Below are 16,026 nucleotides of genomic sequence, written 5' to 3'. Positions count from 1 at the left end.
TTATTGTAGTTTCCGTTTTCAGGATATGTTGAGCACTGTATATTTAAGTAAATAGGGAGTTATTAGCCTCAAATGTATTTATGTTAGTTAACATTGATGTTTATTTCTGTTTCCTTTAGAAGCACACTTACACTGTAAAGTGTTTAAAGATATAGTGCCTGTGCATCTGTATTTGAGAATATATATTAAACCTTCAAGGAATATCCCTGCCTTCCGTGTCCTGACTAGACACCCCATATTGGTGACTAAGTTTCATAACCAGTAAGAGTCCCCATTACACAATCAGTGTTTTCATTGAATTCAGTTTATTTAAATGGTCCGGGCTAAGCCCCGAATTTACTCAAGTCCTAGAAACGCCCCTGATAAAAGAAAAAGAAGGCAGTGCACATAGCGGTGTGTTCAACACCACCGTTTATGTTTAAATAAACGTGTTGCTACGTTTTGTCGGAGCTGAACAAGCCCCAGGGGTTGCTTACTAGTATAATAATAATAATATCCTTTAGGCTGAACGTCCCTGCACCAGTTATTTTCGCCTGTGTTATCACTGTGATTCAGTCCTATCACTGGCGGTCAACTTCCGACGAGGCGTGTCTCGGTTGGCTACGTACGGTCCGGAGACTGGTGACATCACGTAGGTGTTAAAACCGGCTGTATGAAGAAGTCCCAGCAGTTCCAACCCCGACAGACAGACAGACGGACAGGGCGAGCCACACCTGAGGACACTAGTTATCTTCTGCAGTTATGGCTCCGCAGACGCGATGGTTTCACCTGTTCCTCCTTTTGTGCTGCGTGCGGAGCTTCCAGTGTATGACAACGATAGGTAAAGAGATCTCTTTTTATTTCTCTTTATCTCTGTTGTTTTTGTTGTCTTAAAACATTAAAGTCAAACAAGATTAGGATCCAAAAAGCGCTTTACTGAACTACTAATATAGGCCATGTTTGTTTGATGTGTTGGTCCTGATTGCCTTCATGTACTGTGTTAGTCTGTCAGAAGTAGTTTGATAACACTAAATGATAAATGTAATATGTTAGATGTAAAGTGAGTCGCTGTCATTCGGATGGCTCAAAGTCCAAGTGTGTAACTAAGTACATACTTAGCCTACCTACACGTTAGAGGTACATTTGATCTAACTTTATACTTGTATTCCACTACATCTCAGAGGTAAATATTGTACTTTTGACTTCATTACATTTGTCTGACAGCTTTAGTTACTTTTCAGATGACCGTTTTTCACCCCCTCTCTGTCTGGGGGAAACCACGTATTTCCAGATGTGTTGATGTTGAATGTTTGTGATGAAGTGTTCCTTTATGTGTTGAGAAAAGTCTCCTACTTCCTAAAGCTAAATAACGTCTTTAAAAAGCCTCTTGGATCAGCAGGATCATCTGCATCATCAAAAACAGGGCTGTTTTTCTGACGCCATGAAAAGTTTTACAACCTTTTAGAGATACGTGATTCTCACAGGACAGCAAGGCTATAAAGCTATGATGATCTCATAGAATATGATGCAATGCTGTAGATTACACATATTTAGGAGTTAAAATGAGCATAACTGAATCATCCACAGCAGTGAGTTTCACATTTAGGTCAATTTGTATCATGGCCACCCTGCGTCCATACTGCTCCAAATTTGCTCCTTCTGTTCCTGTTTGTTGCGTCAAATATGTAGTGGCTGGCCGATATCAAAATATTTTTTGAAGAAGAATCTTGTAGACGGAGATGGGTTATTTAAGATCTCTCTTTATTAGCACAAGAGAAATGAGACAATTCTTTCTGCAGAAAAGAATCTTGTGACTCACTTCAGCCTTTGTTTTTTATACTTGTCCAATCCCTCATCTAACCTCCCAAACACATGGGCCCTCATTTATCAACCTAACGTAGAAACCAGCGCAGATATGAGCGCAGAAATCGTCTTACGACAGGCTTCACGTGGGATTCATGAAACGTTCGTATCACACCAATCAGAGCGTAAGAATGGTCGTACATTGATAAATGCGGCGGCTGGAAACGATCGTCATTTAAATATCACGCCCCAATATATTCTGGGTTTTGAGGCCTCGACCCTACAATTTACGACATGGCGAGACGTAATCCGGCTGAGAAGCGGAACTTTTCAGAGGTGGAGATTGAAACCCTGATATCTCAGGTTCATTTGCACTAACGTGTGGACTATTTGGCAGCCTGAAAACTGGTATTAAAGGCTGTAGAAAGAATGCGGGATGAAAAGAGATCACTGATGCGGTCAACAGTGTTGCCGTAGTAAATCGGACTCCAGCTGAAGTTTAGCCTATTTAATTTATACATCCTTGACACATTTTCTATAGTCCTAATAGTAATATACAGGCTTCTATTGCAATCTATTAGGCCTACATGTAGGTGTACCTATAATTAAATAAACACACGGTAGCGGAGTTTATGCAGTGTCTTTTATTTTACTCGTGTTCGTCGGAACGAGGCAACAGCGCGTTTTCCTGTGCGATGTTGTGCAGAACCCCACAGGCTAAAACAATGTTGCAGACATAGAGGTCTTCTAAAAGAGCCAGATCTGCCATTGCTGATACGTGATCAACTGATGACTTCTGCTTCTCCTGTTAAACTGATTATATGCTGCACCGCAAGTCCACACTGATTCGAAAACTTGCGTACACGAGTTCAGACCAGACGTGAGATTTGATCGCAGCCTACGCTCACGTCCAAATTGATAAATGCCGAGCTTTGCGTAGGAATCGGCGTACGCCCGTCGTACGCCTGTTTTAGGTCGTACGCACGTTTCATAAATGAGGGCCATGGTTACCACGAGACCTCCAAACACTCCCAATAAGGTCAGTCATCCCCCTACTGTCCACCATACCTTATTCATCACAGACTCGCCGTCTCCCACAGACTGTAACACGTAGACCAAAAAGCAAGTCAGAGACAGGTTACGTAAATCCCGAGCCCTCAGAGTCATGAGACCAGAGTCGAGAAGAGTTTATACAGAAAAATAGGAAAGACAGATTAACATAGGTCAAAAATAGTAGGTTGAAGTACTAGATTAATACAGGAATGTGAAGAGATAAAACCAAAGTCATTCACCTGTTTAAACTGTCAACCTGTTGAACTTCTGCTTTTCATATGTTTTCATGTCATTATTTGACTCAGAGACATATGGTATCACTGGTAACGAGACAGCCGAAGGGGTGTGGCTCAACACCCAAGTCAGTCAAGTGTTGACCAGCCGTCTAACAACCGTCTTCATCCCAATCGTTTACATCATCGTGTTTGCTGTGGGACTGCCCACCAACGCCATGGCAATCTGGGTGTTCCTGTTCAGGACCAAGAAAAGACACCCGTCGTCCATCTACATGGCCAACCTGGCTCTGGCTGACCTGCTGTTTGTCATCTGGATCCCCTTAAAGATAGCGTACCACTTCAACGGCAACAACTGGATCTACGGGGAGGGCTTGTGCAAAGTGCTGGTGGCGTTTTTCTACGGCAACATGTACTGCTCCATCTCCTTCATCACCTGTATAAGTGTTCAGCGTTACTGGGCCGTGGTCCACCCGCTGTCCCATCAGCAGAAAGACAAGCGTGTAGCTGTCGCCGTCTCCGTCACGGTCTGGGTGGTGGTCTGGCTCCTCACCATCCCGCTCTACCTGTATGAACAAGAGGTCCGGGTCCCGAACCTCGACATCCAAACCTGCCACGATGTCACCATGCCCAGTCAGAAGGAAATAGCTGCGGGCTGCTTCCTGACAATGGGAATTGTGGGATTTGTTGCGCCCACCGTCGTGTGCATCATATCCTACGTCCTCATGCTCAAGTCTCTCAGGAACAGCATGGCGGACCCCGACATCGCCAAGAGGCGACGAAAAGCCGTGGTCCTGATCATCACCGTGCTGGTGATGTTTTTGGTGTGCTTCACCCCCAGTAATATCATGCTGCTGGTGCACTACGTCCTCCTGTTGGTTGGGGCCAACAACAACCTGTACGGATTTTATATCACCACCCTGTGTTTGGCGAGTCTCAACAGCTGCTTCGACCCCTTTGTTTACTACTTCATCTCCAAGGACTTCAGGGACCATGTGAAGAACACGTTCCTGTGCAGGAGTGAGAGGACAGTGGAGAGGATGAGGGTCTCCTTCAGCGCTCTCAAGTTCTCCAAGAAGAGCAACACGTATACGTCTGATTCAGGGAACACTCGGAGCACTGAGTGCTAGTGCATCTTTGGTTTTTAGGCAAGGCAAAGCAGCTTTATTTGTATAGCACATTTCAGCAACAGGGCAATTCCAAGTGCTTTACATAAAACATTAAAGAGCAGTTAGAAAACGATTAAAAAACAAATTAAAACATTAAAAGACAAGAATAAAACTGAAGTATAAGAAATTAAAGAACTGAAAGATACAATGCGCGAATAAAAGTTGCAGTGCAGTGTAAGAAATTAAACATTAAAGAGCAGTTATCGAGTGTCATACAGTGTCATCAATGCAACTTCAGTATAACAAAGAACAGTTATTTAAAGAAAGGCAACATCAAAAAGATAGGTCTTTAGCTTTGATTTAAAAGAACTGAGAGTTGCTGAGGACCTGCAGTTTTCTGGGAGTTTGTTCCAAAGATGTGGAGCATAAAAACTGAACGCTGCTTCCCCCTGTTTAGTTCTGACTCTGGGGACAACAAGTAGACCTGTCCCAGACCACCTGAGAGGTCTGGGTGGGTCATAGTGTAGTAGACCTGTCCCAGACCACCTGAGAGGTCTGGGTGGGTCATAGTGTAGCAGCAGATCAGAATTATATTTTTGCCCTAAACCGTTTAGTGATTTATAAACCAGCAAAAGCATTTTGAAATCAATTCTTTGAGGCACTGGAAGCCAGTGTAGAGACTTCAGTACTGGAGTGATGTGATCAACTTTCCTGGTCTTAGTGAGGACTCGAGCAGCAGCTGCAGCTGTCTGATAGATTTTTTTTTTAGGGAGACCTGTAAAGACACCGTTACAGTAGTCAAGTCTACTGAAGATAAAAGCATGGACAAGTTTTTCCAAATCCTGCTAAGACATAAGTCCTTTAACCCTTGATATATTTTTAAGGTGGTAATTGGCTGACTTTGTAATTGTCTTAATGTGGCTGTTAAAATACAGGTCTGAGTCCATGAGTACATCAAGATTTCTGGCTTTGTCTGTTGTTTTTAACATTGTCGTTTGAAGCTGAGTGCTGACCTTTAATCGTTTCCTCTTTCGCTCCAAAAACAACCACCTCAGTTTTTTCGTCATTTAATTTAAGAAAATGCTGGCACATCCAGTTGTTAATTTGTTCAATGCACTTAGTCAGTTGTTGTATTGGACTATAGTCCCTTGGCGATAAGGTTATATTCATGTTTGTGTCATCCGCATAACTATGGTAACTTTTATTGTTTTCCATAATTTGAGCCAGTGGAAGCATGTAGATGTTAAACAGGAGAGGCCCCAGAACTGAGTCTTGGGGAACTCCGCACGTCATATTTGTATGCTCAGATGTATAATTCCATATAGAGACAAAGTAGTCCCTATTCTTTAAATAAGACTCAAACCACTTCAGTACTGAGCCAGAAAAGCCAACCCAGTCGGTCTAGTAATAGGTCATGGTCGACCATATCAAATGTAGCACTGAGATCAAGTAATACTAAGACTGAAATTTTAAGTTTAAGTGGATGTCCTTAAAGACTTTAACAAGAGCTGTCTCAGTGCTGTGATGTGGTTGAAAACCCGACTGGAAGGGATCAAAACTGTTGTTTAGTGCCAAGAAAAGGTTGAGTTGTTGAGAAACAGTTTTTTCAGTGATTTTACTTAAAAATGGAATGTTTGATATTGGCTTATCAAAAATTGGTTGCTCATTAGTGACGTGTCTAGATTGTTCTTTTTATGACTGCAGTTTTCAGGGCCTGTGGGAAGATACCTGAAAGAAGAGACGTGTTTACAATCTGTAGAAGATTGTAGAAGATTGATTCCTCCAGGTTTTTACGGTTAATCATATGGAATTGGGTCATATTGGAATTTGTTTTGCCTGGACACTGTGACAACACATACCCTGTTTTAATGTGCCTGAAGGATTTCAAACCAAACATTTAGGATGTTGAGGAATGCGTAATACAAGCGAGATAGAATGTATGACTATCTTCTGTCACACTGTCTGCAGGTCTTAAAATTCTTGGTCTGTCTTTCATTTGTTTGTTTTTTAGGTTAATCATCATTAAACTCCCCCTAAAATAGCTTATTTCGTCTGTGGGAACTTTTGGGAGTCATCTGTGCTAAATACCTCCGACAATCTTTAAGCTCTAAGTTACTGCTTTTTTCCAAGACATTTTTTGTTTGCATCCTTGACAATTCAACTGATATTGAATGCACTTTACTCGATGTAGTCTTCTTCCGTTCCATTTGATTTCATGCGGAACATAAATGATTGTACTTTGGTCCTGTTTTAATGTGTCTGATCTTTTAGTGGATGCTGTTATTTTATTAAGATGAATCATTTTCAGTTTTCTGATGTGCCTGAAGGATTTCAGACCAAACATTTAACGTGTTGAATGATGCATGATACAAGCTAGATAATATTTATATAGCTTGTTCATTTTTAAAGTAGCCATTTTTACAAGTTGTATAAGTTTCTTAATAAAAGTAAATGTACAACATTCCTCCTTCACACTGTCTGCAGGTCTTAAGGTCTCAAAAAGCATTGAACTAATTTCTTTAAAATGTCGGTGGTTTTTAAAAGTTTGAAATTTAATTTACAAAAGTCTTGAATACTTTGTTTTGCCTAACAATAATTTAAAAAGTATAAATGGCAGAACAAAAGTTGAAGTCCCATCATTTGCTTAAAGAGCTGAACATTTAATTATTGATTAATGAGGACTACTGTTGACTGCTCCTCAGATATCTGCATGGTACATTGAGACACTTATCTAGACTATCCGTCCAATCTGAGTTTTCTCTCGCACGACTATTTTGCAGTGGCTCTGTGCGGAGTTTAGTGCTGCCCATGACGATTCTGATTGGTTTAACGAAATGCCATTAAACCGGAGCATGTTTTCCTCCAATCTCGAATGCTATGTGGAGTAGCCAGTACGGTGGCCGAGATGGTTCAACACAAATACAAAAGACACAACAGAAACACAAAAGCTTAAACACAAATACAAAAGCTACAACGTAAATGCAAAAGCCACAACACAAATACATAAGCAACAACGGAAGTGAGCAACAACGGAAGTGAGCGTGTTGTTGTTGACAAACGGAGCCGGCGGATGAGCTGGTGGAAAGTTCTTGTATGTTTGAGAAGTGAAACATGGTTCCTTGCTAATTATGATTGCTGTTGCTACGCAACATGGCATCACGACTTTGCGTAAACATACACGCCACTTTCCTAAAGCCAAATGGCGTGTTATCTGTATGCATTTTGAGCTATCCACGTGTCTACGCTATATACAGCGGATGTAAACATACATCCACGTCACCACGTGGCGTGTAAAAAAAACAACAACAAAAAAACAAAAAAAAAGGTTGGGTTTAGGAAAAGATGATTGGGAAAGGCTTGAGTAACACAAAAAAAACGACAGAAACACGATGGTGACCAACGTCACACACTTAGGAAAACAAACGGTTGGGTTTAGGAAAGAAACATTGGGGAAGGCTTAAAAAAAAAAAAAAACGGTTGATAAACGCCACACGCGGGACACGTATTCACTTTAAACATCTGTTTACCATAACCACACACACACACACACTTTCCAAACCAACCATATTGAGGGAATTTGCCGCTGGGTGCTGATCAATAACCACATATACGGTTAACAAGTTACAAGCACATAACAGTGGGATATAATATTTGTGTGATTTAAACGCCTTCACTAAACGTGACAAACTATAGACTTTAAACGTGGCACTCGCACATTAAAAGACGCTGGGCACCATTTAGATAACGTTATAGCTGTAGCTTCGTAGACTAAATGGCAAAGTATACTTATGAAAATAAAAAAGATATTGAACAACATTGCTTATTTGTGACAATCACATAGCGACAGTAATCATAATGAGCCAGGAACCATGTTTCACTTACTTCTCAAACATACAAGAACTTTGTTTGTCAAAAACACGCTCACTTCCGTTGTCGCTTATGTATTTGTGTTGTAGCTTTTGTGTTTGTGTTGTAGCTTTTGTGTTTGTGTTGTAGCTTTTGTATTTGTGTTGAACCGTCTTGGCCACCGTAGACTTGTAACTACAGCTGTCGAATAAATGTAGCTGGTAAAAAGTAATACTCAAGTTAAGTACAAGTACCTCAAATTAGTTTTTAGTACTTGAGGAAATGTATTTAATTAGGCTACCTTTTGTCTAAAATAAAAGATTGGGGTAGATCTTAGGGCACAGGGCACAGGGGACTTGTCTAATTTTGGGGTTGAACAGGTTAACCAATCAGACAGAGGCCAGAGGGGTATAAATAAAAGCTTCTGACAGACTTCGACAGAAATCGGCATGGTCACGTTCAATTATGTGTGGGTGTGTCAGAAATGGTACCCAATCAGCAGAGACGTGTATGTAAACTCATGGTAGGCTAATAAAACAAGGCAACGCTCCTACGTTTCAGTTTAAATAAAGGTTTTCCCACATTTTGTCGGGGCTGAACGTGCCCCAGGCGTTTTTCTTCACTAGTATAATATGAATACCCTTCAATAGGCTAAACTATTGCCAGTGACTGCACAGGTGTTGTTTTTTGTCTGTCCTATCCATTGACATATATGTAATGGACCAATAGACCCCGTTGCTCTGGATGGAGACCAGTGAAGGCTATTAGAAACACTTTTCCGGTGATCGCTAGCTTTACTGCGCAGCCTCCAACTGAGAGAGACAACGTAGATGTGATGTGAGCAACGTGTCTGAAAGTTGTAAGTCTTCTGGTAGCTGTGCCAAGAGAAATCTCAATCATTTCCAATCTTACAGAGACGGAGAGTGTAGGTTTATGTAAGGAGATAATAAGCACACCCTAATTATTGCTAACTAACATGCTAGTTCAAATTAGTAATTAAACCTAAACAGCTCATGTAAGTCGAAACTGCCTGCGAGCTTCTCCTGTACTCTACGGTAATTCCTCTACTTGGTTATGACACAATCGTTAGCCTATTTTTACAAAAACGTCTGCTACGGAGCCATAACGTGAGGTACAAGGTAATGGAGCCTTTTATATATTGTAGTGTTTCTTTAGAAATAAACAATGGACAAATAGAGTCTTTAAACGCTTCAGATGTAAAGTTATTCGCAGTCAAGTGACATAAAAAAAAATGGCGGTCAGTGGAATGCTAACAGGAGGTGATACCTTTGTAGCAACAAAATGGCGCCATCGGAGGTTCGAGTTCTGAAGCGAAGCTTACCCCCTTGGTCCTATCACTGGCGACAAGAAGAAGTCAATATAGGCTACTTCCGACATCAACCTGTGAGGTGTGTCTCGGTTGGCTACGGGCGGTCACGAGACTGGTGACATCACGTACGCTATATGTTAAAACCCTGACAGACAGAGCGAGCCACACCTGCTGACACTAGTTAGTAGACTCGTTCGAGATGAGCCAGGCCTGCGCAGAATCGATCACCGGCGATGCATGGCGGTTAGATTTGTGCCCGACTTGATCCCGACTTGCTCTGACGTCATTCACACGTGGGCAACGATAACCTCACGAGATCAACGCGGCCGCAGGTTTGAGATGCAGGCAGCACAGCTGCTTTTCACCGACTGCAAGACCCCAGGGCCCAAGGAATGTTGGGAAACACCTGCCCAGGATTCTAGGATCAGACCTTTAGCCCCTAATGAGAATGTGACACGGATACAGTGCCTTGCAAAAGTGTTAACCCCTACTCCCCCCCCGGCTAAATCAGTCATTTCATTAGCTCTGAGCTAGCTACTGAAAAACAACGTCAGCTAACGTTCTTTTACGCTATTAAAACTATGATGGAACTAAACCTGACACTTTATAAGTCACAGTAATAACGACTAATTTGACACAATGTTCTCACATTCAGCAATTGTAGTTGCTTACGTTAATTATTAAGTCTCTGGGGACAACCAACGCACTCCTGCTCTCCTTCTGACAGATTAGATCGAGCCAAAGGTGGGAGAGTGGCATAACCGCCTCTGATTTTCCAACACTACATTTCTGTTAATGGTAATTGTTTGTCCTCTGTCACTAACCGACAACTTCACAAATTCTCAAGAAAGAAAAAATTATTATTTGCATTTTTAGGGGTGCTGAGATGAAATTTAGGGCTTGAGCCCCCATAAAAAGGGTCTAAAATCGCCAATGCGCCTGCCTCTCAGCTGATCTAACAGCTGATTGGTTCAGAATCGACTCAACATGATGACGTTTTATATAAACTTTTTATTGTTTTTGAATTGGGGGGATTTTAACTGCTATTTGTCGGCTAATTCTGTACAGAATGCATGTTGTGTGGCTGATAGTGACGTTTAGAAGTCCGAGAGACTAAATGTGTTCAGATTACGGATCATCTACAGTGTGTTGTTAATTAAAATCAGCGACAGTGACTTCCTGTTCAGCCTAAAGGCTGCTGGAAACAACATACATTCCATTTCACCTTTCCTTTGTATTGTATTTTGTATTGTTTTCTTTTTTTGTACCATCTTCTTTTTTTCTCTTCATGTATTGAAGTAGCCTGATGATGACTAAGATTGCTAAATTCGGCTGGCATCCAGGCTAGTATTGAAGTGCCTTTCTTCTTGAGTTTTATTTTTTTTATTTTATTTTTTTTTTATCATTAAGTAAGGTTGTAACGTTCTTTGAAGGGGAATGAATATCTTTTTGTTATGTCTTGTAAGTATGATGCCTAATTGTTCAAACACTGTATAACATATTTGTAGTTTGCAAAAAAAAAAAAAAAAAAGGCTGCTGGAAACAGCTGGAAACAGCTGGAAACTGTCCAACTTGACAGCGGATTTTCGTCACCGCCCCCGGCTGCTGCTGCCTGCTCTCGTCCACTTTACAGGCGAGGCACAGCTCATCTCAAACTAGCCTACTGTATCTTCTGCAGTTATGGCTTCGCAGACGCGATTGTTTCACCTGTTCCTCCTTTTGTGCTGCGTGCGGAGCTGCCAGTGCCGGCCAAAGGAAGGTAAAGAGCCATCTTTTTATTTCTCTTTATCTCTGTTGATTTTGTTGTCTTAAAACATTCAAGTCAGACAAGATTAGGATCCAAAAAGTGCTTTACTGAACTACATACGTCGAATATATGTATACACATACAGTACAGGCCAAAAGTTTGGACACACCTTCTCATTCAATGTGTTTCTTTATTTTCATGACTATTTACATTGTAGATTCTCACTGAAGGCATCACAACTATGAATGAACACATATGGAATAATGTACTTAACAAAAAAGTGTGAAATAACTGAAAACATGTCTCATATTTTAGATTTTTCAAAGTAGCCACCATTTGCTTTTTTTGATAACTCTGCAAACCCTTGGTGTTCTCTCAGTGAGCTTCATGAGGTAGTCACCTGAAATGGTTTTCACTTCACAGGTGTGCTTTGTCAGGGTTAATTAGTGGAATTTGTTCCCTTATTAATAAAAAAGCAAAGGGTGGCTACTTCGAAGAATCTTAAAAAATAAGACATGTTTTCAGTTATTTCACACTTTTTTGTTTAGTACATAATTCCATATGTGTTCATTAATAGTTGTGATGCCTTCAGTGAGAATCTACAATGTAAATAGTCATGAAAATAAAAAGGAAACGAATTTGAATGAGAAGGTGTGTCCAAACTTTTGGCCTGTACTGTATGTATGTCTGTCTGTCTGTCTGTCTGTCTGTCTGTCTGTCTATCTATATCTAGGCCTTTCAAGCCTACCAGAGAGGTTATATTTCAAGAAGGAAAAAAAATATGGTGAGGTAGACCCGGGTTCGATTCCCACTGCGATACATCAACCAATGTGTCCCTGAGCAAGACAATTAACCCCTAGTTGCTCCAGAAGTGTGTGTCCTCTGATATGTAAGAATTGTAAGTCGCTTTGGATAAAAGTGTCAGCTAAATGACATGTAATGTAACTTCTGCTTTTCATATGTTTTCATGTCATTATTTGACTCAGAGAACAGAGGCGACACTGGTAACGAGACAGCCGAAGGGGTGGAGGTCAACTCCCAAGTCATTCAAGCGTTGACCAGCCGTCTAACAACCGTCTTCATCCCAATCGTCTACATCATCGTGTTTGCTGTGGGACTGCCCACCAACGCCATGGCAATCTGGGTGTTCCTCTTCAGGACCAAGAAAAGACACCCGTCGTCCATCTACATGGCCAACCTGGCTCTGGCTGACCTGCTGTTTGTCATCTGGATCCCCTTAAAGATAGCGTACCACTTCAACGGCAACAACTGGATCTACGGGGAGGGCTTGTGCAAAGTGCTGGTGGCGTTTTTCTACGGCAACATGTACTGCTCCATCTCCTTCATCACCTGTATAAGTGTTCAGCGTTACTGGGCCGTGGTCCACCCGCTGTCCCATCGGCAGAAAGACAACCGTGTAGCTGTCGCCGTCTCCGTCACAGTCTGGGTGGTGGTCTGGCTCCTCACCATCCCGCTCTACCTGTATGAACAAGAGGTCCGGGTCCCGAACCTCGATATCCAAACCTGCCACGATGTCACCAGGTCCAGTCAGAAGGAAATAGCTGCGGGCTGCTTCCTGACAATGGGAATTGTGGGATTTGTTGCGCCCACCGTCGTGTGCATCATATCCTACGTCCTCATGCTCAAGTCTCTCAGGAACAGCATGGCGGACCCCAACATCGCCAAGAGGCGACGAAAAGCCGTGGTCCTGATCATCACCGTGCTGGTGATGTTTTTGGTGTGCTTCACCCCCAGTAATATCATGCTGTTGGTGCACTACGTCCTCCTGTTGGTTGGGGCCAACAACAACCTGTACGGATTTTATATCACCACCCTGTGTTTGGCGAGTCTCAACAGCTGCTTCGACCCCTTTGTTTACTACTTCATCTCCGAGGACTTCAGGGACCATGTGAAGAACACGTTCCTGTGCAGGAGTGAGAGGACAGTGGAGAGGATGAGGGTCTCCTTCAGCGCTCTCAAGTTCTCCAAGAACAGCAACACGTATACGTCTGATTCAGGGAACACTCGGAGCACTGAGTGAGAGTGCAGCTTTGGTTTTTAGGCTAATTCCTCATCATAAAACTCCCCCTAAAATAACATGGATTTCTTTATTGTGACTTCTTCCATATCTGTGAGGAAACTACAGAGAGTCTTCTGTGCTAAAAACATCCAGGGAAGCATTGAGCTTTCTAAGTTACTGCTTGTTTTAATTTTGTAAATACATTATTCTTTTTATCCCTTAAAGTGATGGTTCGGAGTAATTTCATCCTAGGGTCCTTTGCACCACGACCTCGAGGCAAATAACCCCCCCAGAAGCTTTTTCACCTGGATCGAACATTGGGAGAGTTAGCGTTATCAGCTGAATAGCTTAGTGCAGGTGCAAATGGATCCAACTGTGTATTTCGTAAGTTACCCCACTAATAATGCCCAAAATGATACCAAACTTCTACAATAGTACAAATAGGTTATGCACTCATAAAACGATGGATTGGAAAGTTTGAAACATGCTTTGTATCATTTAGAATGATACGATCCGAAACAATTCAGTGACCAAGGTACTGAATCATTTTGGATCGTATCGTTCTAAATGAACCAATATCGTCCTTAAATCGTATCGACAACCACGAATCGTGATACAAATCGTTATTGAAACGAATCCTTACACCCCTAGAAAAAGTGATGTCTAATTATACTTCCTTGCTGGTTTTCGTCATACTTTACCTCGGTCGGTTTGATTCTGAAACAGGTACAGTATATACAGTATATTAGACCTTTGCCCGAACCCGTCAGGACCCGACGTTTCTTTGTTCCAACTTCCAAGTGGCATATAGCCTACGTTAGTCATGAATAAATTATGTTAAAAAAATAATAAATTACTAATTCTAGACAAAAGGCAAAAGAGCTGTGTGAGTGCGCACATTTGAATAATATCGGGCTGTAAACGGGTTTGGGCTTTTAAAAAGCTGTCAATCTAAATGTACTTGTCGGGCTCGGGCTGAATTCTGTCGGGCTCGGGCCTTGTGGGGCCTAACTTTTAAGGCCCGATTACAGCTCTCTAATATATATTATATGGGGTCTTGAAAAGGTCTTAAATGTATGTAAGTAAACCTTGAACTTAAACTTTGTATGTGGTCATTGATATTCTCTCTGAATTACTGACAGGCAGGCGGTTGAAAAGGTCAAGCTGCTGAATGACTTTTTTTTTAATCTCTTTACAGTCTGGTGTTAATCTAGTACTTTAACCTAGTATTTTTAACCTATTTAAATATGTTTTTCCTTTGTTCTGTGTAAACTTTTCTTGACTCTGGTCTCATGGCTTTGTGGGTCTGAGAGTTATGTAACTTGTCTTTGTCTTGCCTTTAGGTGTTCTCAATGTCTGTTTAGACTGGAACTGCCAAATATGTGATACATAAGGGGAACATAGTGTGATGACTGACCTTATTTAGGAATGTTTGGGGAGTTGGATGTCTAATGGTATCTGTTGCGGCTGCAAGCAGTCCAACAAAGTGCTGCCACGAGGGACGTAAACACTGAGAAATACATAAACACACTGTGCTCGAGATTGTATTGCAATGATTTATTCCTCCACATGTAAAATACAAGTAGCACTGCAGTTACCAAATGTAAAGTTACTTTTAGAGTCAAACTAAGTGCGTTTGTTTTTATGCCTTTATCTGTCTTTTATATTGATGCTTTCACCCTGTAGCACTTTGAGATTTGTTTTAAATGTATTGCAAGTAGTTTAAAATCTACTACTTAAGCACTGAAAGTAAAAGTACAAATATTGTGTTATTTAGTTATTAAAGGAAGCAGTCAAAAGTTTGAATATCATATTGTTTATATTATTTCAAATGTTTAGCCTAAGGCTGCAGCCAAAGGAATTAACGAATATTAAATATATTATATTATATTAAAAATAACAAATATTAACAAATACTGAAATAAAATCTACAATTATCACACTGTGCAAGTAAAATGAACATCCTCTCCAGCACAGTAACGATTAAAGCCCAAAAAAACGTATCACACACTAGCTAGTAACATATGCGATGTAGCTACAGGAAAGTTAGTAAGCTAGCAACACACAGATAAACTACAGCTTCACATCACAGGGTCAAACGGTTAACATGCAGGACTCACTGCAGACTGAAACAACTCAGGAATAGATTACTCTGCAAGAATAGCTAAATAGAAAGTAATTAGCATACGTAACTAACGTAGCCGTAACTACACACACTGTTACCACAGTCTCCGTAGCGTGAGGAATTCACAATAGTAACGAGTAATGATGCAGCACATAAAAAAGGTATTAAAGTAAAAGTATTTCATCCATCAAAAATATGTACTCAAGTAAAAGTGGAAGTAGGAGAAAAAAATAATACTCCAGTAGAGTACAGATATAGCCTTTTAGTACTTAAGTAGAGTAGTGAAGTAGTTCTACTTAGTTACTGCAGCTTTGCATATTCCACTGGTTAGTTGGCTTCAGTGTTGTTTGTTAAGGTTCAACTGATCCTCTTATGTGATAAGAGCAGTTTGACACCATGGGGGGAGGGGAAGAGATGATAGGAAATGAGAAAGATGGTCTGTACAAACTTACAAACCAGTGGTGTAGTCTAATGTATTTTAGCGGGTACGCTGTTCTACATAAATATATGGACCAGAATGGACAAAGTGTGGCGTCTGGGTCTGCTCACCCAAGGAAGTTTTGAGTGCCAAAGACTTAATTTTTTGCATTTTGATACACTTTAATGCACCAATTTACAGTGGAAATACTTTTATTCAGCCTATGCAAAGGAAAACACAGATGACAATTCAAAATATATCAAAAATATGATGGAAAGTATGTTGTTACGTGCCATTGCACATTTTTAGGTGGGTATATGGAAATCCTGGAGCTTTCTTAGTGGGTATACTGCGTATACCTGC

At 41.1% G+C, this 16,026-nt stretch overlaps 2 protein-coding genes across 2 annotated transcripts; both read left to right on the top strand.

Annotated features, from left to right (window-relative positions):
• The first annotated feature begins 639 nt into the window (after positions 1 to 639).
• LOC114571370 (proteinase-activated receptor 2-like) lies at positions 640 to 4,208 on the top strand. The gene is made up of 2 exons (XM_028602269.1): positions 640 to 820; positions 3,141 to 4,208. The coding sequence occupies exons 1-2, from the start codon at positions 742 to 744 to the stop codon at positions 4,196 to 4,198; spliced, it is 1,137 nt and encodes a 378-aa protein (XP_028458070.1). The 5' UTR covers positions 640 to 741; the 3' UTR covers positions 4,199 to 4,208.
• A 6,778-nt stretch (positions 4,209 to 10,986) lies between these two features.
• LOC114571378 (proteinase-activated receptor 2-like) lies at positions 10,987 to 13,309 on the top strand. Its single transcript, XM_028602278.1, has 2 exons — positions 10,987 to 11,112; positions 12,087 to 13,309. Exons 1-2 carry the CDS (start codon positions 11,034 to 11,036, stop codon positions 13,139 to 13,141), a joined length of 1,134 nt encoding a protein of 377 aa, XP_028458079.1. The 5' UTR covers positions 10,987 to 11,033; the 3' UTR covers positions 13,142 to 13,309.
• The last annotated feature ends 2,717 nt before the right edge of the window (positions 13,310 to 16,026 follow it).

The sequence above is a fragment of the Perca flavescens genome, chromosome 16 (assembly GCF_004354835.1).
Source record: "Perca flavescens isolate YP-PL-M2 chromosome 16, PFLA_1.0, whole genome shotgun sequence".
NCBI lineage: Eukaryota > Metazoa > Chordata > Actinopteri > Perciformes > Percidae > Perca > Perca flavescens.
Note: the sequence above shows the minus strand (reverse complement) of the source record. Positions and strands in the feature narration are given on the sequence as shown.

Bases quoted from the DNA above. Each gene is read 5' to 3' on its own strand.
- LOC114571370 (XM_028602269.1), top strand. From the start codon at position 742: ATGGCTCCGCAGACGCGATGGTTTCACCTGTTCCTCCTTTTGTGCTGC. The intron at 821-3,140 runs GTAAAGAGATCT...TATTTGACTCAG, and splicing joins CCAGTGTATGACAACGATAG to AGACATATGGTATCACTGGT.
- LOC114571378 (XM_028602278.1), top strand. From the start codon at position 11,034: ATGGCTTCGCAGACGCGATTGTTTCACCTGTTCCTCCTTTTGTGCTGC. The intron at 11,113-12,086 runs GTAAAGAGCCAT...TATTTGACTCAG, and splicing joins CCAGTGCCGGCCAAAGGAAG to AGAACAGAGGCGACACTGGT.